The sequence below is a fragment of the Phacochoerus africanus genome, chromosome 11 (genome assembly GCF_016906955.1).
Source record: "Phacochoerus africanus isolate WHEZ1 chromosome 11, ROS_Pafr_v1, whole genome shotgun sequence".
In the NCBI taxonomy this organism is placed as follows: Eukaryota; Metazoa; Chordata; class Mammalia; order Artiodactyla; family Suidae; genus Phacochoerus; species Phacochoerus africanus.
In genome coordinates, this window is record NC_062554.1 from 104,463,853 (window position 1) to 104,481,938 (window position 18,086).

At 39.8% G+C, this 18,086-nt stretch overlaps 1 protein-coding gene across 6 annotated transcripts in view; it reads right to left on the bottom strand.

Moving 5' to 3' along the window:
• SRPK2 (SRSF protein kinase 2) overlaps positions 1-18,086 on the bottom strand; it is a 266,705-nt gene that overhangs the window by 136,748 nt on the left and 111,871 nt on the right. For 2 of the 6 annotated variants that reach the window (XM_047753707.1, XM_047753702.1), the window contains exon 3: positions 10,977-11,040. The exons of 3 other annotated variants lie outside the window; for them this stretch is intronic. In XM_047753707.1, coding sequence (XP_047609663.1) covers positions 10,977-11,014 — 38 coding nt within the window. In that variant the 5' untranslated portion in view covers positions 11,015-11,040. Of the gene's footprint in view, positions 1-10,976; positions 11,248-18,086 lie in introns of those variants that run through there. One more of the 6 variants, XM_047753706.1, reaches the window with a different exon arrangement.

Consider the following 18,086-nt stretch of genomic DNA (forward strand, 5'->3'; position numbering starts at 1 on the left):
GCCCCGAAAATCTTTTTTTGTGTAAAGGGATGAGGATAAAGGGTGAAAAGAAAAAGGGGAAAGGGATAGGGAAAAAAAAAGGATCCAGGTGGCATTTGCACAAACAGAACATTGTTCTGCCTCTGTAATTTTCAGATTATTTATTAAAATCTAAGTTCCAGGAGTTCACGTCGTGGCTCAGTGGTTAACAAATCCGACTAGGACCATGAGGTTACAGGTTCGACCCCTGGCCTCGCTCAGTGGGTTAAGGATCCAGCGTTGCTGTGAGCTGTGGTGTGGGTCACAGACGTGGCTTGGATCCTGCATTGCTGTGGCTCTGGCATAGGCTGGCGGCTGCAGCTCTGATTAGACCCCTAGCCTGGGAACCTCCAGATGCCACAGGTGCAGCCCTATAAAGACAAAAGATCAAAAAAAAAAAAAATCTAAGTTCCAAGACAATGACTACTTAATAAATATTTGTAGAATAAATGAGTAAAAATACCAACTTCCCAGCTTGAGAAACACATCTCTTTTGGGGTCCCTTTCTACTCCAAAGAGTTGATATCTAATTGAATTTTGGTATCTTTTTTTTTTTTTTGGTCTTTTTGCTATTTCTTGGGCTGCTTCTGCGGCATACGGAGGTTCCCAGGCTAGGGGTCTAATCGGAGCTGTGGCCGCCAGCCTACGCCAGAGCCTCAGCAACGCAGGATCCGAGCCGCGCCTGCAACCTACACCACAGCTCACGGCAACGCCGGATCGTTAACCCACTGAACAAGGCCAGGGACCAAACCCGCAACCTCATGGTTCCTAGTCAGATTCGTTAACCGCTGCGCCACGACGGGAACTCCCTGAATTTTGGTATCTTAATATGTGGTTATTAGAGGAGTGGTCAGAGGTGTTTTTGCATATTTGAAATGTCAGAAAAACCCAGAAACACATGCCTTAGCAAGACAACTGTCTGGTTTATATTCTATAGATAATGTTTAGTACTCATAGGATTTGTATCTCCTTAGAATAAATCTGCATAGGTCTGTGGCTCACTAATTGTAAATCAATGTGCTACAGACCAGCAGAATAACATTTACCATGAACCGAGTTTGGATAAATAGATATTCTTCTTTTTTTAAGGCTGACATAAGTTTCTGCTTTGTTTTGTTTTTAATTTGTGCCATCACTTGCTGTTTTGGCTTTTTTTGTACATGTGCCATCATTTAAATCTTATATGAAAATCAAAGATTCAAATTCTTCTAAATGGCAGTAAATAGAAAGAAGTGATCAGCAGCCGTGTGTGTGTGTGTGTGTGTGCGTGTGCGTGTCTGTGTGTGTGTGAGTGTGTGTGTGTCTTTTTAGGGCCACCCCTGAGGCATACGGAAGTTTCCCGGCTAGTAGTCAAATTGGAGCTACAGCTACTGGCCTACACCACAGCCCCAGAAACACCAGATCCAAGCCAGGGACTGAACCCACGTCCTCACGAATACTACTCGGGTTCATTACCACTGAGCCATGATGGGAACTCCAAAGCCACCTCTTTAGATGGGGTTATGGTCTCCGGTTGGCTAGAGTCCCCAGCAGGCCCTCATTAGTCATTTAAAGTGGCCTTTGGTAGATAACTGTGTTTGTAACCCTTCACCACAGCTCTAGTCTTAAAATAAGTTCTCCAAACTGTTAGTGTTGGTTATTTGTAACCTTTCAAAGAGTACAAATGGCCTCTGACCATGGAGTCATCCATGACACAGTACTCAGCCCTGCATACCCAAGAAACTCACCAAGGTATGTCAGGGGTAAGCTACCCATCCAAGCTTCGTTTGCTTTTGTGCTGCCTCCGCTGCTCCCTGATTTCCCAATAACCGAGTGACTAGCACATAGCAGCTGCTGTTAAATGTTGAATGGATGAGTGGAAGACAGGTGGATAACAAACGTAATCTACACTAAAATTAGTTTTCATTTCTTCCAACTACTGGCACATAAAGAATTATCCTACAAAGGGATCTGCAATATGATTGTTAAAAGCAGTTGTTTTTTTTTATGGCTGCCATTGTTATTCTCATAATAGCTGCTCACATTTATTCAAAATTTCCCCAATCTACCATTTAGGCAGGGCCCTAAGTGAAGAGGAAATGCCACTGCTGGTATACAAAATGATCTTAGGTGAAACTCTGGACTAGGTCTTGAATCATTTACTGTGAAAATAACTTCTTTCCCAATGTACTTCCTTCCTTCCTTCTTTTTGGGGTGCACCCACATCATATAGAAGTTACAGGCTAGGGTCAAATCAGATCTACAGCTGCTGGCCTATGCCACGGCCATAGCAACGCCAGATCCTAGCCACATCTGCAACCTACACCACAATTCACAGCAACAGCGGACCCTTAACCCACTGAACAAGGCCAGGGATCGACCTGCATACTCATGGATACTAGTCAGGTTGTTACCGCTGAGCCACGAAGGGAACTTCTTTCCCAAGGTTCTCTCAGTCTATATGAGTATATAACAGAGTAAGTCTCACTATGGTGCTAACACACACTTAAGCCCTTTTATGACACTGGCCAATTTAATTTCCCTTGTAAACAGAGAGGGAGCATATGGCTCAGGCCTGAAGCCTTTATCAAACAACAGAATCTAGACAGGATTTAATAGTAATTGTTTTTAAAGGCGAATAATACTGATTCTGCCATTCTGGTAGGGATGCAAAGATTCCTTTCTAAAGAAAAGAAACCTTCAAAAAGTATTATAAAACTTAAAAAACATATGTTTTATAAAACTTATAAAACATATAATAAAAATATGCATTTCATCAGTTAAAGAGAAACAAAAAAGTATGGTATTAATAAAAGGCTATTGTTTGATGCTACCAGTGTGGCTCAGAGATAAAAAGTGTTCAGATTTATTTTAATTTCCATTTTACATTAAAACAAATGTAATGATGATATAAAATAAATGCCATTTTGTAATGTAAGCTCTTCTGTATTTAAGATCTTAAGTTGGGGCTAATAGTAAGTAAACAGACCAAATGTCACCAATATACTCCACTGTCAAACAGCAGCTGTGACAAATGCTACAAAGGAGAGAGGCGTGGTTGTGAGGGCTTATAATAGGTGTAATCTGAGCTAGGCAGGGCTTCCTTGAGATGAAAGAAATGGGAGCAGCAAGGCAGGAGGAACCTGACCAAAGTTGAGAAGTATGAAGCTAGGCTGGAGAACTCAGGTGCTCAATGGCCCAGGTATGGAGTTTACCTTTATGCCAAGACCAATGGGAAGCAGCAGAAGAGTCTGTAAAGTAGAGTTACCTACCTGAGCAGATATGCATTCTGAAAAGTTTGCTCTGGCTATAATGTGGCAACCCTTCCAAGAAGCATCAGGAAACAGAATTAAAGTTTAAATATATAACGAACAAAATAATTTAGAAACAACTGCTTCTAGATAAAATAAATTATGACCATACCACACTTTTATTTGGTATATGATATTAACATTTTAGAGACTATGAACAATATAAAATTTAATACTTGAAACATATAAAAAATGTCATAATTTCCTGGTCAGACCTAGGTGGCCTACCTACATCAAGGGTTTTAAAGTAGAGAGGATCAGAGCTCTAGAGAGTGGTTGTCAGGGGCGGGTGGTTAAGTACCAACAATTCTGGGGCTCTGGTTACTTCCCTGCTTCCCAGTTCAAGCTTTTCTTTTATGTTTTACAAGAGAGGTTTCTAATAAGGTTCAGATAAGAAATGGTTTTGTTGGAGTTCCCGTCATGGCGCAGTGGTTAACGAATCCGACTAGGAACCATGAGGTTGCGGGTTCGGTCCCTGGCCTTGTTCAGTGGGTTAACGATCCGGCGTTGCCGTGAGCTGTAGTGTAGGTTGCAGACGCGGCTCGGATCCCGCGTTGCTGTGGCTCTGGTGTAGGCCAGTGGCTACAGCTCCGATTAGACCCCTAGCCTGGGAACCTCCATATGCCGCGGGAGCGGCCCAAGAAATAGCAACAGCAACAACAACAACAACTACAACAACAACAAAAAGAAAAAAAAAAAAAAAAGAAATGGTTTTGTTATTGAAACCAAATCTGAAAACTGGTGGTAACACCTATGGCCTCTAGAAGCCAGGTAAAAGACTAGAAGCAGTCAGTGGGAGAGCAGTGCCTCAGATGACTATATCCTATGGCTCCTGTTTGGCCTAAACTTCTCATTTCTGACCTTCTTTATTAAAGACAGTACTCAGAAGTATTCCCCTATCTGCTTCTAATCCTTCTCAAAAAAGGCTCAAACCCTAGGTCACACTGGCACACCCAACCAGAATGTTAACAGGGAAAGGAGGGAAGGGGAAAGGAAGGGAAAAAGCATATACAGCAGCCAGTTGGCAAGGACCTGGAGCACAGCTGGTGGGAGTGAAGACTGGCACATTTGCTTTGGAGAATTGGCAATATCCACCAAAGCTCAACAACTGCACTCCTAGGAATTTACACAACAGAAATGTCATGAAAAGGTCCATTTACCAAAAGACATGTATACAAATACTCACAGCAGCATTACTCATAATAGCACTACCTGCAACCCCCTCCATGCTTATCAGTAGTAAAATAGATTATTTATATATTGTGAGGTATATTCATATGATGAATACCATACGGCAAAGAGACTGAATCAAATACAACTACTCACAAAAACGTGGATGAATCTCACATAGGTAATGATGGAAGAAAACTGACTGGAAGAGTACACAGAGGATTTCCATTACATAGAATATTCAAAAACAGATAAAACATTTGACTAGTCATGTGCAGAAATAATCTCAATCTCTATCTTAATTCTAAAGCCCAAGATGAATCAGGGACTTAAATATTAAGAGCTGAAAACTTCCGTTAAGTAATCCTGGCAGAAAATCTTAAGTGACCCTGAGCTTGGCAAAGATTTCTTAGACACAACACATAAACCATTAACTACAAAAGAAAAACCAAAATCAAGAAACTGAATATTATAATGATCTGTGATCTATGCACCTTTCCACATATATCTTCAACTTAAATATTACTAAATATTAAATAAAAACAGAATAAAGCAGAGTTCCTGCCGCACCAAAGTGGGTTAAGGATCTGGCATTGTCTCTGCCATGGGAGGGTTTGATCCATGGGTGGGTGCGGTGGCTTAAAAGGACCTAATGTTGCCACAGCTATGGCTTAGGTTGAAAGTGTGGCTCAGGTTGGGAGTTCCCTTCATGGCGCAGTGGTTAATGAATCTGACTAGGAACCATGAGGTTGCAGGTTCGATCCCTGGCCTTGCTCAGTGGGTTAAAGGATCCGGCGTTGCCCTGAGCTGTGGTGTAGGCTGCAGACATGGCTCAGATCCTACGTTGCTGTGGCTCTGGTGTAGGCCGGTGGCTACAGCTCGGATTCGACCTCTAGCCTGGGAACCTCCACATGCCGTGGGAGCGGCCCTAGATAAAGCAAAACAAAACAAACAAACAAACAAACAAAAAAAGAAAGTGTGGCTCAGGTTGTATCCCTGGCCTGGGAACTTCCATATCCTGCGGCGGCAGAGAAAAAACAAAAAACAGAAGAAAGCATAAAGATTGAATAGATGGGGAGTTCTCGTCGTGGCTCAGAAGTAATGAACGTGACTGTTATCCATGAGATGTGGGTTTGATCCCTGGCCTAGCTCAGTGGGTTAAGGATCTGTAGCAGACGAGGCTAGGAGGCCAGCAGCTGCAGCTCCAATTCAACCGTAGCCTGGGAACTTCAGTATGCCATTATGAGTAACTGCCCATCCTACCCTTTGAGTTGGAAAAGAGAGGGGGCAGGTCCAATGAAGAGAAAATCTTTTCTAAAATTTGGCTCTCCTCTCCCTCTTTATTCACTACAGAGGCATGGAGGAAAACATATTCAACACAGAGCAAATAAGAGACACCTTGGCCCTGGATCATTTTCCACTGAATGTCCTTTATTTTCTTCTCTCTTCATCTGGTCCCATCCTTATTTATTTATTCTTTCCCTTCCATTCTCTTGATTCTTTCAGACTTCTCTTTTTGCTTTCTGCAACCACGCATTATTATCATATGCCCTTTTTCTCTTCACTAAAGAGGCTCCAAAATAAAAGGAATTAAAATACAAACACAAAAATAGGACAGGTTCTGTGTATGTTTCATTCGACTTTATATGGCAGAGGGACAACATACAATCTCCATCACTCTCCACCAATCCTGTTTATATGACAGAAGAGAGACCACAGATCATTCCCCTCTCCCTCTCTCTTTTTTAAAAGATAACCAGGGAGTTCCCACTGTGGCACAGCGGAAAGGAATCCAACTAGTAACCATGAGGAGGCAGGTTTGACCCCTGGCCTCGCTCAGTGGGTCAGGGATCCGTTGTTGCCGTGAGCTGTGCTGTAGGTCGCAGACGCCGCTTGGAACTGGTGTTGCTGTGGCTGTGGCGTAGGCCAGCAGCTGCGGCTCTGATGTGACACCTAGCCTGAGAACTTCCATATGCCGCAAGTGTGGCCCTAAAAAGCAAGAAATAAAAGGTAACTAGCAATCTGTCAAATCAACTATGTGCTAGTTTTGCGGGATGTTAAAGACCTAGGATACTACTTATCCATTCCAGTACAAGGACCCATTTCAACACCAAAAAAATATCAAAAATACATATACAACAAGAAATGATCCTCTTAGTATCTATTCTCTGAGAAAATATAATCCTATGAGGCATTGATATTTAGATAACTTCTGACTGTCAACACTATTAATCACAAAAAAATCTATTCACAGCTAACAGAGGCCGATGAGAGTGATGATTAGTGTGAATACAGATTCTCAGTTTCTCAAGCCCCTCATCTCATGACTTCAGCCCTCCCTGGAGTCATCCTAGATGGAAATCATAGCTCTAGCACTCTGGGCTCAGATCTTCTGTACTGATTAAGAATTGTCCAATTCTGTGGAGTTCCCATCATGATGCAGAGGAAACGAATCCGACTAGGAACCATGAGGTTGTGGGTTCCATCCCTGGCCTCGCTCAGTGGGTTAAGGATCCAGCAGTGCTGTGAGCTGTAGTGTAGGTTGCAGACACAGCTAGGATCTGGTGTGGCTGCGGCTGTGGCTGTGGCGTAGGCAGGCAGCTGTAGCTCCGATTAGACCCCTAGCCTGGGAACCTCCACATGCCACAGGTGTGGCCCTAAAAAGCAAAAAATAAATAAATAAAATTTAAAAAGAATTGTCCAATTCTGTTTAGGAGCTCAATGAAGAAACAGTAATACAGTTTGACCAAAATTTTAGTAAAGTGCTTTCGTTCACTAGGGATCTTTCTGGAATGATTTACCAGAGTCCTCCAAATAGCTCCCCCAACATACACACAATTTTCTCACCTCACTAGAACTAGTGTCTGAAAATGTTTAATAAATGATTACTACTTTTTCCTAGCTATTACCTTTATTACTACTACTCTTCCCCACCCACTCTAATCCCATAAATTTCCTCATTCCAGGAGTGTTCTAGCTAGGAAAAAGCAAGAAGAAACAAAATCTTGCAAGCCTAATTTTTGTATCAAATAAGTATTCATTTTTATTTTACATTAAGTAGGAGTAGATAAAGAAGTAAAATTGTGGGAGTTCCCATCGTGGCTCAGTGGTTAACGAATCGGACTAGGGACTATGAGGTTGCAGGTTTGATCCTTGGCCTCACTCAGTGGGTTAAGGATCCGGTGTTGCCATGAGCTGTGGTGTGGGTCGCAGACGCGGCTCAGATCTGGCGTTGCTGTGGCTCTGGCGTAGGCTGGCAGCTATAGCTCCGATTAGACCCCTAGCCTGGGAACCTCCACATGCTGCAGGTGCAGCCCTAGAAAAGAACCCCCCCCCCAAAAAAAAGTAAAATTGTGCCTGACCCTTGTCTCTACCATATTTAAGTTGAATACATTGATTCATTCAACAGGAGCTCGATTAAAAAGAAAATACTCACTGTAGGGTTTACTCCTAAAATCTACAGAAGAACACTCTCTTGCCACAGATATGTCTTCCTCTTAACTGGTAATAACATGCAAATCAGCCTCATCTGTTTTTTATTCACTCAATAATGTTTTCTGTCCTTAGTTTTAAAAATGGGTAAGTTGACATTTTTCTTTCTCCCAAAATGTAACACCAAAAAATATAACTTTTGTCACCCCATTTGTTTTTGTCCTATGAGTCAGCCATTCTTAAAAGAAATACTCCATACCTCCCCTGCCAAATGACATTGGATGGATGCCCCTCCCATTCTGTTAAAAAAAATAATCTAAGATTTCAAGGTGGTATTGAGATCTGTCAAGATAACATTCTCTAATTTAGGATATAAAATAACCTTCAAAACTTCATTATAATATTACTTCATACCATATTTGTATGTATTCTCAATAGAGGATCCTTAAGGATCTACAAAGATAAAGTTTATTTTCTGTTTTGCTTTTTCCATTTTAAGAAGTTGTCTGAAAAAAAATAATTCAACCAATACTAGCTGTCTCAGGACTAGTAATTCCAATTAAGCAGGTTAAAAATAAAAGATGGAAAGATTTTTAGGAATATCAAATCACTGTTTATATATACATATCTACTCTATTTTGGACCTAAAAACACCATTCCTCCCCTCAGTTCTCTGAAATATCAAATGATCATTTTATAGTGCAGACGGTAACAAAAATCAGTCATGACAAATGATAGCTTGGTTTCTTACGAACTTTCTCCCCTCATCAAAGAAAGCAGACAGAGTTTCTTCGTCCTTTTTACCAATAAAAACATGGGAAACTAACCATAGGTAAATTCTAGGCATCTCTAAGACTCATGCCATGCCTCAAATAACTAATTTAAAATAAAGTGAAGACTTCAAAAATTTAGGTGATTAGAGAATAAAGAACCGAAGAATGCAGTGGTAATGATACTATGAACTATTAAATTCCTGGGCAAAGTATATTCTTATTAGGCCATGAATTTTTTAATTTCACATTCTCATTTTTCTATTTCTTCCAAATAAATTAAAAGGACAAATGATCTGACTATTCATCACTGTATAATTTTTTTTTGGGGGGGGAGAGTGATTTTTATTTTTAATATGTCTACGTCAATGAAACAACTTCTATGTTGGCAAAGTGTTGGCTGACCCATAAACTACATTTATAAATCCATTAAGTCAGCATATCACGACTGCCAAATAAATATGTACACATCCCTCCAAAAGATTAACAAACAAAACCAGCAAGCTCTGGTAAAACTGTGTGTAGAAAGTTGTCATAAACACAGTGGCTAATTTCTAATCTTTAAAACCATGTCCCCATTCATCCTCCTTTTCCATCAAATTTAACGACAGGACCTTAGGTGAAACAATAATAATAATTTCAAAATAAATAAATATATATAATCACCAAAGTATTTTAGAGTCTTTCCTTCTAAGAGGGTATTTTAACCATAAAAACGTCACTCATTCCTAACTTGTTTCTCAATAACAGTCATCCATTCTGCTCAACCTTCTATTTATCAATAGAGAACACATGCTACTCAAAAAGCCAACATAATTATTACTGTCATGCCATTAAGAATGCTTTTCGTAGTAAGAGAACTCTAACATTACAGTTGGCACCCCGTTGGTTCACTATTTACACCACCCTGTCCCCTTCCCATCACCACCATTTTACTGGCAGAATATTCACAGGGCTGAAGACTGTTTTTCATCTTAGCAAAAAGAATGCTTAAAATTGGATGGCTAGTCACAAAACAGAAGTTAGAAGCTACATAAAAATAAACACAAATGTGTCTAAATTTTTCTATTTTCAACCTTTAAAGAAAGCAGTAACATCTCCCTTATTTGTAATTCCCTAAATTATAGCCAGGAGCCCTTCATCCAATTATACTAATAAATTGATTTAATGTCAGGATTTTGTCAGCAGATCATGTCCTCCATACGCTAGTGTACAATAATTAAATTCATTTTACCATGCTGAGTTCTTCACCTACTATTTTTCCCCAGTGTTTTTCCTATGTCATTCTTCAACTACCAAATTATTTCTCAGTGATATTTTCCTAAATATTAAATCTATGAACAAAAAGATAATCCTGAAAACTAACCACGGAAAAGACAAATCAACACACCTTAAATACAAAATATCAACATTAGGTATAAACTACTAGGTAACAAACAGAAAGGTAAGTAAGCATCAACTGTATGCCCAAGAACCTCAATTTAAATATTATGTAGTATAAGCAATTTTGGTAAACAGAAGTGAACATACATTTACATATCAAAACAGGCAACTACAGCCTCATTTCTGACTTGAGATAAACATATCAATTCTATTTATTAAGTAAAACAGGCATTTTAAGGAAATATCTCCTTACAGGTATAATCATTTGATTGACAGATAAAATAATTGCTTTAAAAATACTTCTGAGTCATTTTGTCCTTACCTGCAGGCATGAACCATTACTGCATGCAGTGACTGTTCCATTTCCTAGCACAGACTTGAAGAAGCATCATATCTCTCTTTCAGAATGTGACTAATATGTGGGTATGCAATTCCTAAGCTATTTACAAATGGCACTCCCTTTCCACATAAGAAAATATTTATTACAACCAAAAGCTAAGTATTTTTAATCCAGATCTTACAAATAATATTGGTAATTTTACGTGACAACAACCTCAAAATATACAGAAAAAATACTAGTATTTCCTTAAAGAAAGCAAGATTTTTGTTTGTTAGCTAAGCGAATTATTTTTTTAAAGCCTTCAACAGCTGTCACACATGAACCAGCACTCTGCTGTGTTATGGTGTGCATGCTGCAGCTGATTTGGCTTCACTATTTAAAAAAAAAAAAAAATCAATTACCCTTTGTAAAAGCGGAACAGCTCACCCAAATACACACCTTCAATACAGCACAATGACCAGCATGCAATACAATACATTACATAGCAAACTTGACAAGAAAAAAAGATACGTCCTGGTCTGTTTCTTAGCAATGCTACACCATTAATTGTTCATGCAAGAGATGTAGCTGTACCTTTCTGAAGAGGACGACTTCTCAGAGTTAACTGACATCAGCAGCTCAATCTTCTGCTTGATTTCTGGAAAAATCAGAAAATATTCACAACCAAGATTGCCTGTCCTTGCTTCCAAGCCTTATATCAAGAGATTTTTCTTCTCTAATCCCTTTTGTTCAAAATGAGGCCACAAGATTCGCAGTACTTCTGTTAGGACTGGGATTCAATGGTGCTATAAAGAGAAAAGCTCCAGAGGCATCAGGCCTCGCTAAACTATGCACATGACTGTTTATGAAAGCAGGAAGTACCATTTCTTTTAGGCAGAGGGGTGTTTTTTTTTTTTTTTAAGGTAGAACTAGCAAGGCTCTGCAAGAAGATTTTAAATGCAGCAAATAAAATACAAGCCCAAAACGCTAACAACTGGATTTAATTTACTAGATAATTTGAAAAGCATTGGGAATAATGTTGAAGACTGCAATGAACAGACAGGCAACCCTTGGCTACTTCTATTTCACTAGCCCTGAAAAATATGGCTCAGTGAATCATTTTTGTCACTTAAGAATGAAATATTAAACCAGAACCCCAATTTTTAGATTAATAAATTTTTAACCTTTGCTGTAATTTATTGATTGTCTGTAATTAAAGATATATTTAATATCTACTCCCTAATTCCTTTAGAAAAAGACTTCTGTTTTACACCTTAATTTTCCCCTCCTCCTTCGCAGCACAGCACAAGTGAACAGCAACACCCAATTACAGAGCAGATAACATACTTGTCCTTTTAGGAGAGAACTGACAATGCTATCTACAACAGAAATGTAAGCACCAATTCAATGTAATTAAAAGACTGTTGATACTGACTTGGTAAAAAGATTACACACTAAAAGGGAAAATATGGTAAAAATAAGGGGAAAAAGAAAAAACCTAACCACTAATCTAAAGCACATAATTTTATGTGAATAAAACTGGCATGATCCTATTACTCAGACTATTTCACATATAAAGATGTTTTCCTATTTGTAAATGTCCTTTCCTATTCAAGATTTTAAAAATTCACATAACAAAAATAAAATACAGTACCACTGAAATACTGTAGGCAATCTCAGAATTTCAAAGTAGATCTCGATAGTTTGGGTTTGTTTTTATTTTTTAAGGGCAAAACAAATTTTAATTTTTAAGAATCTTGATTCCAAAAATCCAAGGAATATGAGATGTAAAAGGAAAATAATTAATTGCATAAAATACAATGGACCTGTACATAAACACCGTCTCAATGTTGTTGAAAATAAGACTTTTTCCAAATTATTTAAGCTAACAACTTCATCCAAAGGGCATTATAAAGCTAGCATGAATATCTGATGTGAGAACAGAATGTACCACAGCCTGGAGCCAAACTACCTAACCACTGGGTAGAGCACACAGCACACTGCTTAAACTGAGGTGATGATAAGGAAACTTACCTTGAGGATTTTTATGTGAATTACAGACCCTGGCACCTGGTGCCATAGTGAAAGCTCAGTAACGCCCCTCTCTCCCATCCACTGCCAAGCAGCCTTGGATTTGAAAGCAGGTTCTACTGTCACTTTTAATAACCATATAACCTTGGGGAAATTACTTAAACTCCCTAAGCCTCTATCTCCTCTGCTATAAAATGGGGCAACAATTCTACGTGAAGGGCTATTGTGAGATTTAATGACATAACCCATGAAAGACGTGTAGCGTTGTGCTTAGCACATAGTAATAAGCCCTCTCTGCCTAGCTAGGCAGTGCTGAGCAAAGGATGGGATCCTAAATAAATATGTTTTCAATTAGTTAATAAAGTATACTAGGTCTGTTCCACTTTAAATAGCTTTTCTATGCTTTTAATCCACCTTCTCCTTCTTACTACCAACCTTACTTAACCTTTTTTCATGATAGTTTTATTATATTTAGAAATTAAACTTTAATCTGTATCTCAGCCTTCCAATTTAGAAAATTATTCTCTGTTTATCAACTAGCCACTTTAGGAATGAGACATTTGAATTCTTTTTTTTTTTTTTTTTGTCTTTTTGCCACTTCTTGAGCCGCTCCCGCGGCACATGGAGGTTCCCAGGCTAGGGGTTGAATCGGAGCTGTAACTGCTGACCTACACCAGAGCCACAGCCAACGCAGGATCCCCGCCTCGTCTGTGACCTATACCACAGCTCACGGCAACGCCGGATCCTTAACCCACTGAGTAAGGCCAGGGATCAAACCCGTAACCTCATGGTTCCTAGTCGGATTCGTTAACCACTGCGCCACGACGGGAACTCCGACATTTGAATTCTTTTTCATCTTGGCAATTTTTCAGTCCCCAAAGACAAAAACTCCACACTTCGGTGTATCTGTATTACCTGTGCACTTAAGCTACAAGTCTGCATGATTAAACTACACAGCTCTAATGAAGTATATGCCCATCTTATAAACATTAGAAAGAAAAATTAAAGCACTAAACCATTTTCTGGCTGGTGACTTTTTGGAAGCTACAACCAAAAAGGTTTCAAATAATACAGGCAAACGTTTCCAAATTAGTTTCGCATTTTTTTTGAAGCTTCGGATTTGTTTACAGCTCCAGAAGGACTGAAAGGTTCAGGAATGTTCTCAAATACGATGTTAACACTGTATCCACTGAGGCCCAGGCATTCCATCTATGCTACTTACCTAATCCTTATCAATACCATCCATGGACCTGATTACTCCCCATGTTCATTAAGTTGTCTAGAAGCCACTGGGTTTCATTCCATCACAATACCTGGCACAATCCTGGGGGGCTTTGCTTTCATGTTAATAGATTCAAACACCCTTGGCTAAGGGCCTTGGCCTCCCCAGTAGTCCCTGATCACCTAAGTCATCCACCACCACGACCACATGTGGGACCCTCTCTTACACACCCTGCTAATACATCCCCCACTTCGGTTGGTTGTTTTTCTATTTTATTCACAGTATCCAGGACCTTATATTTTATTTTTCTGCAATTCATTCCACCAGTCTTTTCCTTTATGAATTAGGCTTTTCCTGCTAAACTTAGAAAAACTTCCCCCTCACCAAAAATTTTTTCATTATCCTATTTTCTCTAATATGCTTCATAATTTCATTTTTTGCCTATAAATCTTGGACACGTCTAGAATTTCTTTTGGTTTATGAATCAATGTAAAGATCTGGTCCATTTTTACAGCTCAAATTTTAAAACATGACATTCACTCTACCCCACAATTCTAAATTACTCTTTTCTCTACCTCTTCTTGGTTATTTCAAAGCAGCAGCATTACAACCTTGCAAATACATTATTTATTTGACTATACACTGTCTCCATTTATACATTCCAGCCAACCAGTACAAAAAAGCCACACTTTCTTATTTCACAAATAAATTAGAAAGCAGTATTCATGGAGTGTAAATAAGCATATTTTCAATTATGATTAAGTTGATTTTTTTTTTTAATTATTTGTCTTCATTTTACTTGACCTGCATCCAATATACCCTTTTGTTGTTGTTGTTGTTGTTATTGTTGTCTTGGGCTGCTCCCGCGGCATATGGAGGTTCCCAGGCTAGGGGTCGAATCGGAGCTATAGCCACCGGCCTATGCCAGAGCCACAGCAACGCAGGATCCGAGCCGCGTCTGCAACCTACACCATAGCTCACGGCAACGCCGGATCGTTAACCCACTGAGCAAGGGCAGGGACCGAACCCGCAACCTCATGGTTCCTAGTCGGATTCGTTAACCACTGCGCCACGACGGAAACTCCCTAAGTTGATTTTTTAGTCATAACTTTAACTTTTAAGTAACATTATTCATAAGCTGTTTTTAACACTTTTGGGTTTTTTACAATTCTGAATTTTTTGCTGGATCATTTTTTTTAACCCAGTCTTTAAATGCTGGTGATACTTACATGACTCTCTTTCTACTCACTGACTCTTCTGTCTACACCCCTGACATAACACAACCATGGAGGACCATCAGGACACTGATGATAACCAAATCTGAATTTCTAGCACAATACTCTCTCCTGCAACCCAGAACTACATTCAAGGCCTACCTGACATTTCTATCTAGATAATCTCTGGCTTCCCTGAATGCAATGTCCAAAACTAACCTCATCAATTTCCCAATCTAATGTCTCCTATTACAGTCTTTATCTTAGAGAGCAGCAGTAGTATTGCTCTCCCCCACGCCATGCCAGACATTTTTGAGGGATCCCAGACTGGTACCTTTGTCTCATTTAGGTTATCACTGTCACCAATCTCCTTTTTAATATATTTTATCCTCGGGAATACTGAGCTCCACTCTGTGACTCTCCAAAGACACCATGCTTTCTCACACCACCAAGTCTTACGCACTTTCCTCTCCCTGGAATGCCACTGTCCAGTTTGTTTCCCTTGCACACCTAACTCACTTTCCTAATCTCAGCCCAATCATTACCTCCTCCTTGACATCTTCCCAGACAGAATACACTTTGTCTCCTCTGTTCCACTGTATATAACATACATTTGGCATTACAGAACTACTAAAATACACACATTACTTGTTTCACTCCCCATGAGACCACATCTTTCTTAGGGAATGGCCTACTATCTCTAATATTTCCTTTTCCACTCAAAAACATCAATTTCATGACTCCTGCAACACTTAGGGTCTAGGGCTGAACTAATCCCTAAGAACCCTGACAAAGAATAGTGGTGATCGATAACTATGCCAAAACATAGTCCAGTTAAGGAGGTGCTTCAAAGATTCAGACCTGGAATTCCCATCGTGGTGCAGTGGAAATGAATCCAACTAGGAACCATGAGGTTTCGGGTTTGATCCCTGGCCTCGCTCAGTGGATTAAGGATCCGGCGTTGCCATGAGCTGTGGTGCAGGTCGCAGACGCAGCTTGGATCTGGCGTTGCTGTGGCTGTGGTACAAGCCGGCAGGTGCAGCTCCAATCAGACCCCTAGCCTGGGAACCTCCATATGCTGCGAGTGCGGCCCTAAAAACACGAAAGAAAAAAAGAAAAAAACAAAAACAAAAAAAGGTTCAGACTCTAGGAGAGAAACTGAGCAGGCTTAAATCCACCTTGAATCCTAAGAGCAACAGCAGTATAAGAGTAACATAGAGTGGCCGTGGAGAGGATATGCTACTGTGTCCCTTAAGATCGCTTAACACCAAGCATAAGTTTAGACAAGACCCTTACTTTTATGAAATGAAAATTAAATAAGACAGCATAATTGGGCAGATAGTTCTACCTAAAATCTTAGACCTACATGGGTGTTATTCTAACAGATGTACTAAATTTCTTTTCATTTGCCAAATTTGGAGCCATTTCAGGCTACAACAATCAGGTATGTGCTCAGATTACTTCTGACAACAGGAGAATATGGCAAGAGTTCATCTAGACGTTAAGAACAGGAAAAAGGCTCAGTAGTCCTCAGGATCAGAATCCTCTTGAGAAGACCGGGAAGCTCTTGATGCCCATTCATGAGACCAAGCGCACAGAGGAATTGTTCTCTGCCTTAACACTTCCCCATCCTGGAGGTCGCCTTTGACCATAATTCCATGTCTCCTATCACTACCAATTAACTGCTTCTATTTCACATGTTCACGGATTCTACTGCCTTGGGATGCATGCTTACAAGCCTTCTCTCTTGATGTCTCCAACTTAAGTCAGTACCTTTAAGGGGCTCCTGTTTAAGTGCACAAGAGGGTACACATTTCTGGTTCAGGTGTCAATCCCTGATATTACCATCTGGGACCAAGCGGTGAGGTCCTAACTCAAAATTCAAGAGACTGACACCTAAGAGAACCTTCATTAAGGGGCAGGAGTAAAAAGCAAGCTCTCTGAGACATGTACAAGGTCGATGATTAACTGCCCAACACTCTGAAGATCAGTCTAGCCTAAAAAGGAGTCCTTGTTATCCTAGCATTCACTACTCAAGTCTTCTTTGTGATGAGAATGGACAGAGAGGCAAAAATTGTGCAAAAATAATCATGTGAACTGACCAAACAACTGTCTCTGATCATCACCAGGCTCTACCCTCACCCATCATATGCCTCCTTTATCAATCTCTCACTCGAATTCACACAGGCCAATAATTCAAATAAAATGCAACTCCACAGCAAAGACTGAAAATCTGCAAAAGAGGATGAAACTTTTGACAAAGCTGATGGACCATACAAAGAAATGTTACAATCCCAGGCAAACTCACTGACAAATGATAATATAGGAGGAGTTAAGAAGGTTAGTAAACTGATGAGAATAAATAAGGACAATAACATGCTAAGTTTCTAAGGAGTAAGTATTTGATTATGAGAGACTAATGAGGGGAAATAATAATACTCTTAAATAGTCTGCGAAACTATCCAACACTACAAGTGCATTATTACTTAAAAGATATCCAGTCACAGTATTATAGTCATCCCCTGGTATCCACAGGGTGGAGGGAGGGACGGTTGGTTGCAGGGCCCCCTACTCCACCTTCTGCTGATTAAAAAATCCACAGATGCTCAAGTCCCTTATATAAGGTGACGCAGTGCAGTCGGCCCTCAATATCCACAGATTTGGAACCCTTGGGGGTGGACTGTACACAAAATTTAATATGAAAACATAAGCCAAAAACAATCAGCACTTCAGAAAAAAAAATGTTAAGTGCGCAAGATGGTTTATTCTAAAACCTCACAGGAGTTCCCATTGTTGCTCAGCAGGTTACAAACCCAACTCGTATCCATGAGGATGTGGGTTTGATCCCTGGGCTTGTCAGTGGATTAAAGAACTGGTGTTGCTGTGAGCTGTGGTGTAGGCCAACAGCTACAGCTCCACTTGGACCCCTACCCTAGAAACTTCCATATGTCTTGGGTGTGGCCCTAAAAAGCAAAAAAATAAAAATAAATAAAACTCAGCACATGTTTTTCAACTATAACTTGAATTTGCTAAATAAAGTAAGTTTACTTCTAGAATATGATTATATTTTTCAAGGTAAAGTCACAATTTCACCCCCATCCTTAAAAGTAGTTTTTTTCTATCAAAATTCCTCCTGTTACAAATCCAAAACAGTATTACTTTATGTACCTGAATATGGCAGAAAGCCAACTGAATACAATGTGGTCACTCCAAACTCTACAATGGGGTGGGGGTGGG